This window comes from Styela clava, chromosome 13 (genome assembly GCF_964204865.1).
Source record: "Styela clava chromosome 13, kaStyClav1.hap1.2, whole genome shotgun sequence".
Classification (NCBI taxonomy): domain Eukaryota; kingdom Metazoa; phylum Chordata; class Ascidiacea; order Stolidobranchia; family Styelidae; genus Styela; species Styela clava.
The window spans coordinates 2,149,979-2,168,236 of record NC_135262.1 but is presented as its reverse complement, the minus strand read 5'-3'; the positions used below and the strand labels follow the sequence as shown (position 1 = coordinate 2,168,236).

The 18,258-nt window shown below is 34.7% G+C and overlaps 1 protein-coding gene across 1 annotated transcript in view; it reads right to left on the bottom strand.

Annotated features, from left to right (window-relative positions):
* Positions 1-6,020: 6,020 nt before the first annotated feature.
* The window catches only part of LOC144431303 (kinesin-1 heavy chain-like), a 28,814-nt gene continuing 16,576 nt past the window's right edge, over positions 6,021-18,258 (bottom strand). The window contains exons 12-20 of the mRNA XM_078119264.1: positions 17,858-18,007; positions 17,071-17,174; positions 16,446-16,584; positions 15,944-16,033; positions 10,222-10,329; positions 9,466-9,602; positions 9,106-9,185; positions 8,251-8,350; positions 6,021-6,664 (exon numbers count right to left, since the gene is read on the bottom strand). Coding sequence (XP_077975390.1) covers positions 6,571-6,664; positions 8,251-8,350; positions 9,106-9,185; positions 9,466-9,602; positions 10,222-10,329; positions 15,944-16,033; positions 16,446-16,584; positions 17,071-17,174; positions 17,858-18,007 — 1,002 coding nt within the window. The 3' untranslated portion in view covers positions 6,021-6,570. The remainder of the gene's footprint in view (positions 6,665-8,250; positions 8,351-9,105; positions 9,186-9,465; positions 9,603-10,221; positions 10,330-15,943; positions 16,034-16,445; positions 16,585-17,070; positions 17,175-17,857; positions 18,008-18,258) is intronic.

The following is an 18,258-nucleotide window of genomic DNA, read 5'->3' as shown; positions in this document are numbered from 1 at the left end:
TATTCATGATTTTAACGTTTCCAGAGTCCGTTACCATAGTTCAACTGTTTTCAATTGAGATTATTGTCTTTTCATAATGTTTTTGATTATTTCGGCTTGTCAGCAATTTGATACTTCACTCGTTGTTCCAGGCAATTTGAATCTCCCCGACGTTCGTAAGTTCGCACGTTTTGTAGAGACGGTTTCTCGGCACTTATTGAAAGCTTTCGCTTGGTCAGCTTTTTGGTTGATTCCGTCCAATTGTTGCTTGTCCTGGTTGTTGTCCGTACTTGTGGTTGAACCCCGTTGATCTGCTCCGTTTCAGAAGATTAATTCAAGTCGGTTTTGTCACCATTTATAGCACAAATGGTTGTTAAATGAATGGGATGTTACCGTATATTGCTATTTCGTAGATTGTCTCTGACTTGCAAGTTACCCGTTCACCCTTCAGCTTCAACGCCCACGTGAATGAAGGAAACTTTAAAAATCTCTATATGTTTTTATTCGTAAACTTCCACAACACACCCAATGAAAAACTTTTCAGTTGCCAGATTTGTGGAAAATCGCTCAAAAATCGAAATAGTATGATTAGACATATAGAAGCAGTTCATTCAAACGGAAAGCCATACAAATGTGAGATATGTGGAAAGAAGTTTGCTACGCAAGAATATGTCGGAAAACACATTAAAAACATACATTTCAAATTTAATGAGAATTCCAACACGGGGAACGATCTTGGATTGTCGGCAGGGCTGGACCAGGGATTTCATTATAGTCACTCAAATTATAAATACAATAAACCAAGCAACGTATTGTTCATTGAAAGGAATTCAGCTTCGCGGCCCTGGAATATAAATCCAAAGACTCGCCTTGTTTTTTTCGTTGTTAGTTCTCTCGTTTGTGCACTACTGAATGCATTTCTTTCCGGTTTTGAAAGAAATAGTAATCAAACTCGTGTTCGATGTTGTCTGAAATTGAATAGCCAACTTCCATTACTAATTGAGGGATGAATTTAAAAACCTGACATCATTTTTAAGAAATAGGTCTCATATCTGTAAATCCTATCTTATCCTATCTGTAAACCATTATAAAAAGGTTTAGGATGATAATTGTGAAAGAAAATATGCCAAAATTCGTTTCATCTGGTCGTATCGTTACCACCCAGTCATTCGTCGATAAAATTTATTTCACTATTTTGTTATCATTTATATTTATTATCTGTTCTCTGGTTTGACGAAAAATAAATAAAACTGATTATAAAATCGTGGAAGCAAACGAAACCTCGAGTAAGGTTTTAAGCGTACAGATTCTAGGTTGGAAAATATTGATATGATAAGCGAATTACGCTCACCAGTAGTAGTAGGTGTGATACAAAGTCGGACGCAACATTTCACAGAAAGGGCTCAATAACAGTAATAGGAAACTAAAAGAAATTTTTAATTTAATTAAATATTAGAGAAACCCAGGCGACGAGGCGGTAATGCTGCGTACCCCCTTTGGGATTGTGTTCAATTTAGGGAAATATAAATTTGATTTGACATATTGCTAGCTTTGATGAATTGGGCATTTCAGGAAGTGAGAATTATTCGTTGAGATTATTTACAGTTTTGCAAAATTTGCGGGTGATAACATTTGCAAGTATTATCATATATTGTAGCGAGTACATAAGGTTAGTTACTGTGTATTTCAATATTTTTCACCACGTTTCGTAAATAGCGCATGTTATTTGCCTGAAACAAGGTCTTTGCTCCAATTCATTTCCTTTATGATATAGTTTCCCTCGCTCAATGTTTGCTCGTGATTATCATTCTTCGTTAGTTTTAAATTTGGCTTCATCACATATACTGCATTAATTTAGGTTTTAATTGTCTTTCAATATACCATATTTCTATTTCAATTGGATTGCGGGCCTAAAAATATACGAACATTTGGCATTCAATACATTATGTGTTCATTGACTTCTGAGGAGTTCTCCTGTATACGCGAGCCGAACGCGCAGTATGGGTACTCCGCCTCCCTATAATATAATAGGTAAAATCGCACTTTTCCGAGATTTCTTAGAGGTGATCTAGAAAGAATTGCTAGCAGTCTTAATATAAATTAAATCTATAAAGCAAGTGGTTGCTATTGAGATCATGCGTAGTAATACTTACACCTTACACAACTGCTAAGAAGCAGCGATCTAATTTAGCTAAAGTTTGGAATGATCGTATATTTTACATACTTCGCGGATGTGCTCTTGCATCCAGAATGAGACTAATATCACACAAGATAAAAGCCATTAATTACACGTTTCCCGGAGCGTATTTGTTCTTGAATGACATAGCGGTGTTTGATCTAGATTCTAGAAACTGCGTTCTAATTTCATCTTTATCTTAACCTCCCCCTCCTTGTGGTTCTGTGGTAAGGCCTTCAAACACAAAGGTTGTTTGATCACAAATTGATTATTGTCTTTTCGCATCTACAACAAAGGTCAAAATAAAAATGAATTTATTTCGAGCAGATTTGATGGCTACGCCAGGATATTTGTGAAACACATTGAAAAACACGCATTTTAAATTCAATTTCCAGCATGGGAAAATAACCGCTTCACGACAAATTCCTGAATTGCTGGCATAGCTAGTTCAGAGATTTCATTATAGAGAAAGAAATGCTGCATCATAGACTGAAAGGATTCAATCTTTACATAATCAACGAGGGAAGGTAGTGGTAGTCCAAAACGTTTTCGCAAGTTGACAAGATTTTGAATTGGCTCAGGTGTTGATTCTATATTTATTTCATTAATATTTGATATTGTTAATTGAAATTGCTCAATATTTTTTGTACATTAATACCTCAAGTGATTTTCTAGAAACCTACTACACCGACTACAGGCACTTTCGAAATTATACACATTTTGTACAATTATGTAAATTTTATTTCTAGTTCTGAAATGATATAAAGATAATCAAAATACAAATGTCAATCCTATCAGTCTTATTCATAATAACCTGGTGCGCAAATGATGAAAAGATGGAAACAGTACGCGTCTGAATATTGCTCGCGCTTTCTCTTATACCTATTGGGAACGAAGTGAAGGTATGAATCGTTTTGTTAGTATGTTGTTGATCTTAGTATTCTTGTGAATTTTCGCTGGTTAACGCGGAATTGTATAAAATATAACTTTATAAATGACATTTATTCTTAGGAAGCACAAGGACAATGGATAATAAGCAATATAATAGTTTTGCCATTGTTTTAAATGTTGTTGATGATGTCAAAGTTCAAAGTAATTTTGTTTAATTCAGTGTCTTTAAGATTATATAAGACAATTGGTAGGATAAACAATAAAAGTTCGAGAACTTCTGCATCGCATCATTGTATTCGCACAACCTTTTACTGGGGTCGCGTGTCATTAGAAATATAAATACAATAAGCTTCACAATTATACATGAAAATGAAAAAAAGACTTTCCACTTTTATTTTCATACTTTTCTTTTTTATGCATCCTAAAAGTGAATACTTTCTTCGTGTCGATATATTTGAGTGTCGCTCTCTTATATAAATATCACAGATGAATATAAAGAAATTGTCAACCATTCTCTAATAGTTATGGACGAGTACAGGTTATCAATATCTCTAATAATCTCAAATTGTGAAATTGATGTACAGTGTTTGTTTTAATATAATATTTTTACCTTTATTATTTTACTTTCCAACCTTGGCTCAGTGAAAGAATTTAATGTGAAGTATAGATTTATTTCGACTCTATAGACAGCATTGCGATAGAGTATACCGAGAACTGACAATAGTACCGCAAAACGTTAACTAAAATAAACCGTTTGCTTCCTGTATATCTATATTTTCTCGAGATACATCAAGCTGTGTCAAGTCATCCTTTTCCAGCATTATCTGTGAATATGCAGTAAATGTCTTTGAATGAGATAGCAGTGTTTGATTTTGAACCTACTTCCCATTTTTATCATGAACTATTTTGGGGTACCTTTAGCCCGCGTATTGATCTTTGGACGCTTTGTTTCGGTATTAGACAGATTTCATTGATATGATTTTGTTCTATACAGTTATATATATATACAGTAAGTTTTTTATTTGTTAGTCATTGCCTTGCAGAAGTTTGACTTTGTGGACAAAAAAACTATGGGAACGACCGAAGTAAAAGACAAATTGTATGGATGTAAGTTCAGAGCTAAAGTTTTTAAATACAAAGCGTCACGAAAGAACACAAACTAGTGAACGTCCATATAAATGTGAAATTTGTGACAAACGATATATCCAGAAAACGCACTTGCAAGAACATTTACGATCAAATTTTCCCAACCAGCCCGGAAATCCGCAAAAATGTGAAGTTTGCGTGAAGATTTTCGGCAGTTCATGGAGCAAAAAACGACACGAATTGCTACAACTACCATAAAAATGTAATAAATGCGGGAAAGGATTTCCTGAAAGCGGTTATTTGAAAAAACCATATGAATTGTCATTTAAGAAAATTTGATCGGATGCCAATCTGACAAACCACCTTATCATGCATACAAACGAAATAAGTTTCAGTGCAGCATTTGTATAAAGGCTTTCAAACACAAATCAAGTTTGAATGTGCATATGAGAAGACACACAAATGCCTATGAGATATGTGGTGTTTTTGAAGTACGCCAATCTTATATGGATAGTCATATGCGTAAACATACCGGTGAAAAACTGTTCAGTTGCAAGATTTGTGGAAAGTCGTTCGAGCATCAAAGTGGTAAAATAACACATTTGAAAGCAGTTCATTCCAATGAAAAACCATACAACGTGAGGTATGTGAAAAGAGGTTTGCCATACAAGATTACGTGAAAAAACATATCAGAAAAACACGATTCTCAAAATCAGAGAAAGTTTAAAGTAAGCAGATAATTAATTAGATGGAATTTTGATGCAAACAAAGAGTAATGAAACCCCCAGCAACCGATAAAGAAATAATTTGTATACCAGATTACGAAGAAATATTCAAATAAATTTTTTAATTAACTAGACTTCTAAATGTTCGAAGTAAATGTGTTTTATTCAGTGACTCTGCAATTGCTTGTTTTGTGTGTATTTTTGCACGTTAATTGTGATCAATTTGAAATAGGAAAATATGTGAACTTATAACTACCAGTGAGTGGTTTACCAGGCTTATTATTAATAGGTCCCAACTCCCAAGTGTGAAATATGATATGTCCTTCAAGAAAATTCGAGAGTGAAATATGTCAACGGATATCAGGGTGCAAAGCTCACATGACCAACCATTTTGTCACACACACTGTGGAAAAAAGATTACAGCACTTGTGAAAAGGTCTTGGTGCAAAAAGCAAACGTAAACTTGCATACGAGAAGACTCACGAGTGAATTCAAATGTGATATATCCGGTCTTGTCAAAGTACAGACGTCTGAGCTGCATGTACATATGCGGACACTTAGCGATGAAAAACTGCTTAGTTACAAAATTAGGTTGTGGATATTTTCAAGTCAATGGCAAGCTATTCTAAAATTATAAACATCTTGGAAAATTATGCAAATTTGTTTCTGATATTACTTAAGATTAGAAATGGTAGTTGAATGCTATGTAAACATCCCTGAATAACAGAGCAGGATAACTAGGCCTATTTCTAATATTTAGATTCACAACTGTTTAGATGAAAACGTTAGGATTTACGTCTTGTCAAATGTTGTCAGCTATGTATGTACTTGCTATTATATTGATACCAATGAGAAATACGAGAATATCGGTCGGAGACCGAAGACTTATCGATTGGAGGTTAGGGGGATCCCCTGAAACAGCGCTCTTACTCCATAGTGACACCGTGTGTCCCATCACTAATTAATTAATAACTCGCTAATTATACGACATAATCCATCGAATTTGGAGCAGATTCAACCTCGGTTTCGTGAGATATCGCGTGTATCTAACAGACAAACAGACAAATACCTATCAACATACTTACCGATCTTAAGATCGATAAGTAATGAATAAATTTTCAAACATTGTCAATATTCATTTACTACAAGACTGACTTCTTTAAAGAAAATTAAACTTATCAAGGAGGTTTGCATACGCAAAATTTAGTATTCGCCATTATATACATAAAGTGGAAATTCTGTTTTACGAAGTGCATCACAGCATCTCCGAGCAAATTGCAACACACATGCTCTAATAAGTAAACAGGTATTATTTATATTTAGGGCCACAATTTCCTGGCAATACTTCAGCATGATATTTACAAAGATCAAAATAGTTAATATTAAATATAATTTCATTTCCTGACTTATTTCAGCATTACTTAATTATTGTTGTATCACTGAAATTATTTCAACAAAATGGAATGAATAGAACGAGTTACCTTAATTATAAGGAAGATCACACCCTAGTTTGAAGAAAAGTAATTGGTATTTGTTATAAAATAGTATTTCTGTAACCACCTTTGTTCACCAACAATAGAGCCAAAAATAAAGGAAATAATTGATTGAAGATACATTTCGAGGACACCGTTTTTGATTATTGTAAAGTAAATTTATATATGATTGAGTCTGCTTCATGATTGGTACTTATTAGTTGATTAATACATTTTTCCGCTACTCCTTATTGCCATCTGATAGGTTTTGGGACAACGAAGAATCCTCCGCTGCGCTTGAATTACATTGCAGTTCGTCTCTGTTTATCTTCTTTCTGAAATAAAATAATAAACAAGGTTCGAATAAAATAAACAATTTTGACTTGAAGTGTGTAGATTTTTTTTATATTCGCCCCTGGGAATAAGAAAGTCGATTAGTTTAAGATTATCTTGAGACTATCTCTATTTAATAATATTATAAGTTTTCAGGTTTGGTATGGGAGTAGATCACCAATTATTCGGCCTGGCCTGCAATTACTTTGGCAATTACAATCCCCATAAAATTAGAATGGCACGCTGGTTATTAATCAGCATTACAATGGCAAGTCTATTAATACAACTTGAAATGATGGGTAAACAAGCCAGATGTTTCCTGGTTTCTTCTCAGCAACAGTGTGTTACCTGGGATAATTAAGGCTTGCAGCTCTCTCCATTTATTATCAACTGAAGGCTGTCAAAAAGTAGCCAAATCAACTGGACTACTGGACATGCTGATTATCCATAGCTTAATCCTGAATCAACAGGCATTGGTTCTTTACAGTTAATATCTTTGATCATATAATTGAATCAGCTCTACGGAGCTAGCGTTTCAAGATACTCTTTATCAGTCCGAGTTGTGGCTCTGGTCAGACAAACTTAACCAATATATATATATATTCGTGAAGCAGCAAATATTTTCACTAAATAAAAATTGCTAGTCATAATTGGATTTTATTCATATCAGCAGTTGGAAGAATTGACAAACAAACTTTGAATTTCCATACGATTACAGCCGCATGTCAGCATCAGTTGAATTCAGCCCTAATTCATGAATATGATCAGATAAAAAAGACGTAACATACAGTGTGTGTATATTGACCCCCTTTCCCACCAAGTAATCCTGGTATCGACTCTAACCATGCATGAATACAATTTACAGCGGTAAATTTGGCAATTCACACATATAATTCGCGTGATGCCTATGGAAAAAGCGAGGTCCACTGCGGTCACATACATTGTAATTACCCAGGACGGCTCCGTAAATTGTAAAGGTGGTCTTTATTACCTGGTATCTGAATAAGTATGTCTTAGATCAGGGGTCGGCAACCATTTATCGCTTGCGGGCCAAAATTAAAGGTTGCAAGTCATTGGAGGGCCGCACATATTTTCAAACAGTTAAAAACCGAATGGAAGGCCAATGAATCACATTTTTTTACACAGATCCGACGTTAAATTTCAAGCAGAGCGCGAAGACTGATCATTTGAATATTTTCTGCGCCATTACACCATTTGGACTCGGTATCAACTTTCCCACGTTTTGTTGCCATTTGTCTAATTATAATAAAATTATAGGCTCATTAAACGAGAATTATATACTTGTTAGGATATAATTTAGTCTACACGTGTCTCAAAATAAATTCTGTTACGTAAAGAATATAATCGTCAAAACAGTTGTTTTGTTACTATATTTCAGTGAAGTGTCGCGGGCCAGATTATACTGCTCCGCGGGCCGGATGCGGCCCGCGGGCCGTAGGTTGCCGACCCCTGTCTTAGATTAATAATACTTAACAAGAATTATCTATAAATACACAATACAAGAATTATCTATAAATACACATCAGCTGGAAATAATCCAAAAAGGTTCATTTAAAAATATTCCTACATTCCATTTTGCTGTTCTTGAATAGCCTTTGTGGATTTTGCATCTTCATTAGTTTTAATCTTGTAAGAGGAACTCCAGAGCACCGGTCTAACTGGCTTCACTGAAGAATAACGACACATTGATATTCAGCATGAGTACGTATAGAAACAATAATAAATTAGCAAATGTCTGTAAAATAATTTTCAACAAATCTAAGCCATTTAGTCCCAACACGAAGGTGATTGAATACTACAGCTACAGTATATGTAAAATCATACGTGAAGTGAGATATCATTATACTATTTATCTGTCGCTTCAAACAAGACTCAAGAGCTACAAATATTATAAATACGGTTGCAGCCACATATTCTATATAATTTCGTGGACCCGGTATGAATTTTTATGCACCTCAATTTCAATTAACTGTATCTGGAGAATGGAATAAACAGAGTGTTAACTCATTATAAAGATATAATTAGTAAATGCCCATTACCGAACTTCAATAAACAACCAACGGAAACTGACAGGATTTAGATATTTAATCCCCTTGGGGGAGAAAAGCCGAAGCTTAATCATATGGCGAACCACGGCCTTTCGTCCGGTTACCATTTAATGTCGGGTATGGGATTAGTTAGATATTTGTTTTCGGACGCATGGACTTGACGTTGGATGAAGCCGTTAACGACCAGTGGTTATGTGAACCACCCTACGGCGGCGCGGAGCCCAGCAATCCTCTCGCACATAACTATCCCCGCAGGTGCGGCTGCGAGCCTATTTCTAACGCTTCTCATCCCCGTCTTCACAGCTTGTTGTACCTCGAGAATGATCTCAACCGCAACCCAACATGTCATATAACTTAATTAAAGTTTGTTTTACCTATCTCAGCAGCGTGTTTTCTTCTCTGCATGTTTTTTGCTCTCACTGCATTCTTGATTCTGGCTACTTCACGTTGGTACCTGATCAGAAAGGTGACAATAACCGAGTGTAAAGTTCTGTTTCAGCACTTTAATTTCATGCGACTGAGGGTGGAAATATAAATGCGTATGATTAAATGAGGTAAAAAGAATGAAACAAACCTGGTCAAGATATATTGAAAACAAAATTTTAACAGAACCTTATGAATTTTGATTGGACAGTATTAATTTAAACAACAGAAAGGTGTTGCAATATACGGAAACGAATATCACAATATCGTTACGAGAATACTCTGATTCCAAAGTAAACTTCTTTACTCACCGTTTCCGATCTCTCATAGCTCCTTCTTTCGCATCCCTGAGAACAGTTTCCAAAGATTTCACTCGCTCAGCAGTTGCTCTCAGTCTCTTCTCCAACTTGGGCAGTTCACAGCGAAGATCAGCATTATCACAAATAAGCTGGTAGTAACTTAAGAGTATTAGAGATCAAATAAAAATAGAGTAATAATTAAGATCCAAAAACCAATTGACATTCATAATAAAATGTTTCGGAAATCACTTCAGGACAAACGCGGCAGAATTAACCAAGGTAAAACTTAGTATATTATAAAATGAAATTCGATTAAATAACGGAATATAGTGTGAAAATGAATGATATCAATTCCAATAGGTGATGGAGATATATCAGAGAGAGATTTTATTTCGAAAGACAATATCGATAATTTTTAAAGAAATAGACTATCCAATTTATATATTGTTTTGTGTTGGCTAGTATGCAAGATCGTTGAAGGTCATCGAGGCTCCTGACCAATTTTACACTGTTATTAAAAAGTCGGAATTGGTTGCTACAATATAAATATAAAAAAGACGGAAAATGAGTCAGCAGATATTTTAGTACCATGATTCGACACTAACAGCACATTATACTACAGTTCATAGGACATGTGTAAAATATATATTATACCGGTGTAGACGGTGCTACACTGAGATCTAGTATATTACAGATCATCATAACAGAGTCGGGCTCAATATAAAATATTTACTGACATTCCCAAATAACAATATCGGTTTCATATACCTGCTTGTGGACTTTCCCAAGTTGGTCCAAGTTGCTTTCAAGAAATGATATTCTTTGTTTCTGAGCAATGGAACCTTCAAGCTCTTCAATCGTGTCTCCTCGCTGTTGCTGAAAATAGAGAAAAAAAAACTAAAACTACAGAGAATTTTGAAATTATGCTAAAAACACCAATCTATGTGTTATTTTGTGAAATAATTTATAAAAACGGTTAAACACAACCAGGCAAACATTATCATGAAAAGGATGTTATAAAGATCAGTTTCCTCATGTATTACTGGTATGCAAGTTCTTTGTGGTTGTGTACAAATACCTTCTATTACTTCAGTTCCTGATAATTCATTCATATTCATAAACTCCTTTTTTGTTGAAAAGATTATTCCCTAATGGGTACTCCCGTAGTATGTTTTGTAACAATAGTTGGCTATAATACTAATCACTTAAATCGCATGTAAATTGTAATGACAAATTATTATACGATTTTAGCCATTTCAATATAATTCGATATATTCATTATTGCTGTTTTGATTAAGTTTGCAGATATAAGCTAAAGTAACTACTGAACTAATATAATAGTCTTCAATGGATTTTCTGTCACTGAAATGTTAAACTTCTGGAATAGAACTTGAGCCTGCAGCAATATTGGAACATAACATCTTTTTTGATCTGTGAAATCAGCGACGGACATGATGTCATCCTCAAGATCCTGTGACACTCCTCCTGAACCACCAAAGCGAAGAAGTCCCACAGATCGCGTTGCTGCCAGTTCTTCCACAGTTACCAATATAACAGAATCTAATGTCTCTAACTTAGTCTCTGTACTTGAAAGCACTTTGCTTAAAACATTAAGGCTCGAAATACCTACAATCATACAGCAACACTTGGAAAAACTAGCTATGGATGTATCTTCCACCACTCCAACTAGCATCGGCATCCAGGAATCTTTATTGTCGCTTGATGAGTCTCTTAAGCAAGTTAAATCTCAGCTATCTTCCATAAGCATAATAAAAGATGAAGTTAGTGATATAAAAAGAAGCCAAGACTTCATCTCCAAAAAATTTGACGAGTTAAATGCCAACTATAAGGAACTAAACAACGTTACTGCTAAAAATAACAAAAAAATTCGTGAACTCGAAAATATTGTTGAAAATCTTGAAGAAGAAATTGATATTCTAACAGAACGCCAACAAGACCAAGACCGCAGATCCAGACTCAACAATCTTGAATTTCATAACATTCCATATGCAGCTGATGAAAATTGTGAAAATCTGGTCATTAAAGTGGCAGCCCGAATTAATGTTCCGCTGCGTTCATTCGACATCTCGAACTGCCACAGGATGTCCAAATATAACAACAAAAAACCATCGCCAATCATTGTAAACTTCATAAACAGAAAAACAAGACACCAAATTTTGAAAAATCGTCGCCAGCTCAGATCATCGAACATTCAAGATGATTTTCCACATCTTGCAAGATCTACCAAAATATTTGTAATTGAAAACCTCACTGATACCAATAAAGAATTATTCTTCAAAGCCAGAAACTTGAAGAATGAATGTGGTTATAAGTACTTATGGACTCACAATGGAAGAGTACTTATAAAAAAGAATCAAATGACTAACACCATCCCCATTATAACTGACGATGACCTTTCTTTAATCAAGTAAGGTTATTTGTTTATTTAATTTTGTTCATGTATTTTTATTTCTATACATGGCTTGGTCAAATAATATGTTTTCTATCTGTTTATTATTACTTTCATATAATCTTAGTCATCTAAATGGCTGGTCACTGTAGTTATTCTCAATCAGGTTTCTCCTGTGATAATCTTCTGTGCAACAATTTAGAGGTTGTAAATTTGGACTCTATTCAAACATCATCTGATTTGGTGATCTTTCATATGAATATTCGCTCCCTTCAAAAGAATTTAGATCATTTGACTACACTATTATCAAATTTGCCATCACCTCCTCATATAATTGCTATAAGCGAATCTAAATTACCCCAAAATCATGTCTTCAATACCATCGATGGCTATAATTTCCTTCATGCCCCATCTGCCACTAAAGCAGGTGGTGTTGCTGCTTTTATCAGGGATGACGTTACGTTTAATGAAATTACAGATTATAATATCGTCTATTCCAACTGCGAAAATTTGTGGTTTGAGATCAGTTTGGCAAATACTGTTAGCAGATTGGTTATTGGCATTATTTATAAACATCCTCGTAATGACATAACTTATTTCACTGATATTTTTGAAATATCTTTAGCTAAATTGGCTAAGAAACACTTTTTGATAGTCGGTGACTTTAACATTAACTTGCTTTCAACATCCAGTAATGTCCAAATTATCAATTATGTTAATATGCTCATTTCTCATAATGCCTTCTCCTTGATAACCAAACCCACTAGAGTAGGTCAAACTTCTGCAACATTGATTGACCACATGTACACCAATTTGACAAATTTGAAAATTAATTCCTATGTTGTTCTATCAGATATAACAGACCATTTCCCAATAATGTGTTCTCTTAGTGGTGTAACACCTATTCATAAAAATGATTGCATAATTTCTAGGGACATGTCAAACTTCTCGATTGACCCTTTTCGCACAGATGCACAGAGCATTTTTGATAACTTGTTTGATACATTTCAATTGAATGCCCTGAACTACAATAGTGCTTTTGAAGAATTTATACTATCAATCAATACTCTAATTGATCGCCATGCTCCCCTTCGGCCACTTTCACGACGACAGAAAAGGTTAAAACTAAAGCCCTGGTTGAGTAAAGGGTTAAATAGCTGTATTCGACACAAAAATAAGATTTTCAAATCCCATTTTCTGAAAGGTAACAGCTCTCAACGCTCCTACTTTAAAAATTATAGAAATGTTTTGTCAAAAACATTGTATAAAGCAAAACAAATTTATTACCAAAATCTTATTGCCCAAAACAAAGGTAATCCAAGGACAACATGGCAGATAGTTAACCAAATTACACATACAAATAATAAATCCAAATCAAATGTTGATGAAATCTTCCGAGAGAATGGCTGTATCACTAAAGATGGTATTTCAATCGCTACCGAATTCAATAAGTACTTTACAACGGTTGGGTCCAGTCTCTCAGACAAGTTTTCTAATGATATGACTAGCTTCAAACATTTTCTTCGCAATCGTGTAAGCCAGTCCATTTTCATGAGTTTGACTGATTCAAACGAAGTGATAATAGAAATACAAAATCTGAAAGATAGGAAGGCAGTAGGTCCAGACAATATTCCAGCACGGTTCCTTAAACTTGTTGCTGACCTCATTTCGCCATGTTTAGCTGAACTTTTTAATTGTTCTCTCTCGTTAGGAATCTTTCCTTCGTGTCTCAAAATTGCTCGAGTAATCCCCCTCTTCAAATCTGGAAATAAGAAATGTGTTCCAAATTATAGACCGATATCAATCCTTTCATCGATTGATAAGATATTTGAGCGCTTGATCCATAAGCGACTTATTAGTTTTTTTACTAAATATAATGTTATAAACAGATCTCAGTTTGGTTTTCAGAATAATCATTCGACATCCCACGCCATTTTAGATACAATATCTTATGTTTATGATAAATTAGAGAAAAAAGAGTTCGTTAGCGCAACATTTTTAGATTTAAAAAAGGCTTTTGATACTGTGGATCATGACATTTTAATTTACAAGCTGAATCATTATGGCATCAGGGGACAAGCAAATAAACTAATTACTAGTTATCTAAGCGATAGATCACAATATGTCAAAGTGGGAACTTATTGTTCCTCTCTTTTACCAGTGACTCACGGAGTTCCACAAGGTAGTATATTGGGCCCATTATTTTTCCTAGTATATGTCAATGACATAGTTCACTGCTCTTCGCTCTCAACCAAATTGTTTGCTGACGACACTAGCCTCCTCGACAGCGACAAATCCCATGCAGCTCTTCAATCAAGAGCAAACGCTGAAATTGCAAAGGTGGCTAATTGGATGAGATCTAACAAACTAACAATAAATATAGAAAAGTCTAAAACATTGTTAATATCACCATATAGGCGTAAATCTCTAAATGGTCTGTCAATCCAAATTGATGGTACACAACTTGAAAACGTTATTTCTTATAAATACCTTGGCATATATATTGATAACAAATTGAAATGGGATACACAAATTTCAAACCTGACCGTTAAATTATCCAAGTCGGTTGGGATATTATATAAACTTAAAAGATTTACATCGATACCTACATTACGCATGGTTTACTACTCCCTATTCCAGTCCCATATTCAATATGGCGTAGTTGCATGGGGCTCTGCTGATAAATCTTTATTGCACCGATTAGAAATTATGCAGAATCGGGCCATTCGCGCTATTTCTGATGTTGCTTATCGCACACAACTAAGTCCTATTTATAATAAACTAAGAATTATTAAACTTGTAGATATACATAGAATTGAAGTGTTAAAGTTAATGCATCAACACCATAACAATAAACTCCCTGCAGCATTCACTAACTACTTTTCAAAGCAGAGCAGTATTCACTCCTATGGGACACGGTCATCTGCTAAAGGCTCTTACTTTGTGGATCGCTTTTCCACCAAGCTTACTCAAAACTCCATCAAATTCGTTGGTGTCAAGTTATGGAACACGCTCACTGACAGTATTCGATCAATGAACTACATCTCCTTCAAACATGCATTGAAAAATCATTACCTTGATGTTTATTTTTGCCAGTAGTCTGAAAACATTGCCTTTTCATGTGTCTGATCTTCTTCTAGTCGTATATTCCCTGAACCGTTACCGGTACCATACCGGGATGCAATCGTGTTCTTCCACTGTATTCTAAATTCGCATCGTCATTTACTCTGTATGTGCCAAGTTCTGTTTTTCACTTTCGACAACTTTTTATCATATAACCTAAATGTGAAAGAAATGCATGCTTCAGCATGCATCAGTTCATTAAGCCAGTAAAGTTCTGTCAAATTGAAATTAACGTTGCTGGGCACGCCGATCCAGTTTTCAAAGTGCTTAGTCATGTTAATAAGCGTTATTCTCGTTTAATTGTGTACATTGAGGTATATCGCATTCGCTTGATGGCGCCCTTGCGCTCGTCAAGCGGTACCGGTTTCCTTAATTAAAGTCCTCATGGCTCTTCATATTTCCGTATTTTATTTATCATCCGTTGTTGTTGTTGTTTCTATGCTTTTTAGTACCGTATTGTACGTGATAAACCCAAGTCTTTTGCTATATCTGTTGCTGTAATCCAGCATATAGGTGTCGCTGACACGATGACTTAATAGTCTTTCGCGACTCCTCGTCAATTGCGAAACATTGTGTATTTTTGATTTATTTAAATTTATTATTATTTGTTGACAATGTTTCATGCACGACGAAATAAAATATCTGAATCTGAATCTGAATCTAGAAAATAAGGTTTCAATTCTCTATTTCCTGACAAACCGACTTGGAATATACAGCTCCCAAGCATGTCACAGAACTGAAATATGCTATTAAACATTTCAATTTTCAATCAAATTTTAATGATATCCAAATAGTATTTAACGAATGAAATTCTGCATTCCGAAAGAGGAGTTCTAGCAAAGATTTAGTAGACAGTCATGCAAACTGAAAAAATACCGTAGGTAGAAATGAAAGCAATCGTCGAAAAAATAAATTTTCTTTATATGACAACAGAACAATCCCAAAGAGAAAACTTACTTTTTCAAGTCTGTTATGCAAATCTTGAACAAACATTTTTCTCAATTTATGAAGAGTCGTAAGCTCTTTACGCACAGTTTCCTCGAGTCCCTGAAAGTACAAATAATTCTCATGTATTGTGGCACCTGTGCTCAACAGATTTATGTTTTGCAGGAAAGATTTAAATTCAAGACTTCAAGAAACAAATAATATTCCAGGCATTGAAAACAAGAAAAACGAATTCTTGCATATACCATAATACACAAAAATGTACTCCGGTAGTGTGTGTACCGGGTTAGGGTTGGGCCATAATTTCATTCCGATTTTCCTTATTTTAGTTCTATTACGAGTTCGGGGACTGTCTGTGATAGTCAAGTGAATATACGCATTGCCCACAAGTTTCAGTCTCTTTATACAAATCGACGTAAAGTATGCGAACAAAATAGGTTACCTCCATATTGGTACACACACTTCTGCAGCACCCACAAAAACATGGCATAAGGTGAAAGCCACGTCCCCTTACTTTAAAGTCTTGTTTTGCTTGTTCTCTTCTATCAAACTGGATATGCAAATCCTCTAATTCCTTATCTTTTTCATCTTTTTTCAATTTCTCGAAATTTTGTTGAAGTTGTTTGTTTTTAATCTCAAGCTTTTGGTAATCACTGGAATAAAATGATTTGTCGAGATAATCAGAATTTTTCTTTTGAAATCTCCAGTTTTAGACAGGGATGTAGGGTTAGGGTGAGGTGACATCAGGTACTGAGTACAAATTTCGAACCTTTAAAAAACACTCCATCTGGTTCAAAAAATTATGACATTTGCTTTAAAAAAACAAATTTTTTATAAATTTTTGAAATATGTAAGCCTTCTTCAATTTTTTTTTTTGACAGTGATTTTTAACAAATCCGCAGAACACTTTTTTCGACACCCCATGTCTTATTACACCTGAGTGATGTTGACACTGGTGTTCCGCGAAACATCGGCTAAAAATCACTGGTTTATTGTAATCTATTGTTTTTGGGGGTATTGTGGATCATTTTGACTTTGACTCAGGAAACAAAGTTTGAAAAATTAACCACCGTGCCGGTATTGAATATCAATAAAAGCATCAAACGGTCATAAACCGCTGTGCTATGTAACCCACTTACTCCTTCACTTTCTCTATGCATTTAGTCTTCTTATCAATCTCATCTCGTAGTTGTCCAACTAATTCACGATGAGTTTCACTGAGCTGTTTTAAAGTAGATGATTCCTGAACAAAACTTTGATTTTTATTACAGAAAAATATATATTTTTGATGTTTCACTAGAAAATATGCTCTAGGCATGCTCTCTCAAAAAATGTTCAAACGGATAGCATTTGTTCGCTAAGAAGGATTGTGGATCTAGGACAATTTAGATACAAATTCAATCATGTTTTTAGCATTAATTTTACTTTAGGTTTAAAGGAAATTTAAGATTATGACTTCAGGGCTGAACTGGTCAAAAAGTTGACAATTACTTCGGACATAATTGATGGAAGAGTGAAGGTTGATGTAGTGAAACAGTAATCTTTATTGTTTAAAAGTTATTCAAGATGTGCCTACCTACTTATAAACCTTCCCATATTCTATCATTTCAAAAGTTTTTGGCGCTCCCGTAGTTTGTGAACCAAGATGTCCGACACTGGAACATAGTACGTGTACCAGGTTAGGGTTAGGACCTAATTTTATTTCAATTTTCCTTATTTTAGTTATATTACGAGTTCGGGGTCTAGTCAAGTGATTCCCGTAATGTTTGTTCCTGAAATTATGGCCAAACCTTAACCTGGTACAAACACTACGTTCCGGTGTCTGCCATCTTGACTCACATACTACATGAGTACACAAGTTTGTATAGCAAACCGCAATTTGACATTAAAATTTGAGAGTTTATGTTACAATATGAAAAATGCTACTTGTAGCTGAGATTCTTTTTCTCCAATTGATTCGTAAGCTCGTAAAATTCCAATTTCGTCATTCAAACAATCAACCGCATCCTCCAATGAACGTTTCTTGTTTTCAACCTCATTCATGTATTCAGTAAGCGATCTAATTTTTGCCTCATGCTGAAATGGGAGGAAAAAACATTTGTATTATTCCACCCATGATTCAATAATCAAAAAAGACTACAATTTAATAATTTCTGTGTTCTTTAGAATAATATGTAAAAATTTGGTGGTTTTATGCTAATACATGGAGGGACTTCAGGTTTTGTACTATTGCACCCACACATGACATGATAGCAATGAAAGTAGTTGGACAACTAGTTAATTAGTTTATTTTTACATTATGCTGTACTTACGCACCAGACATACAC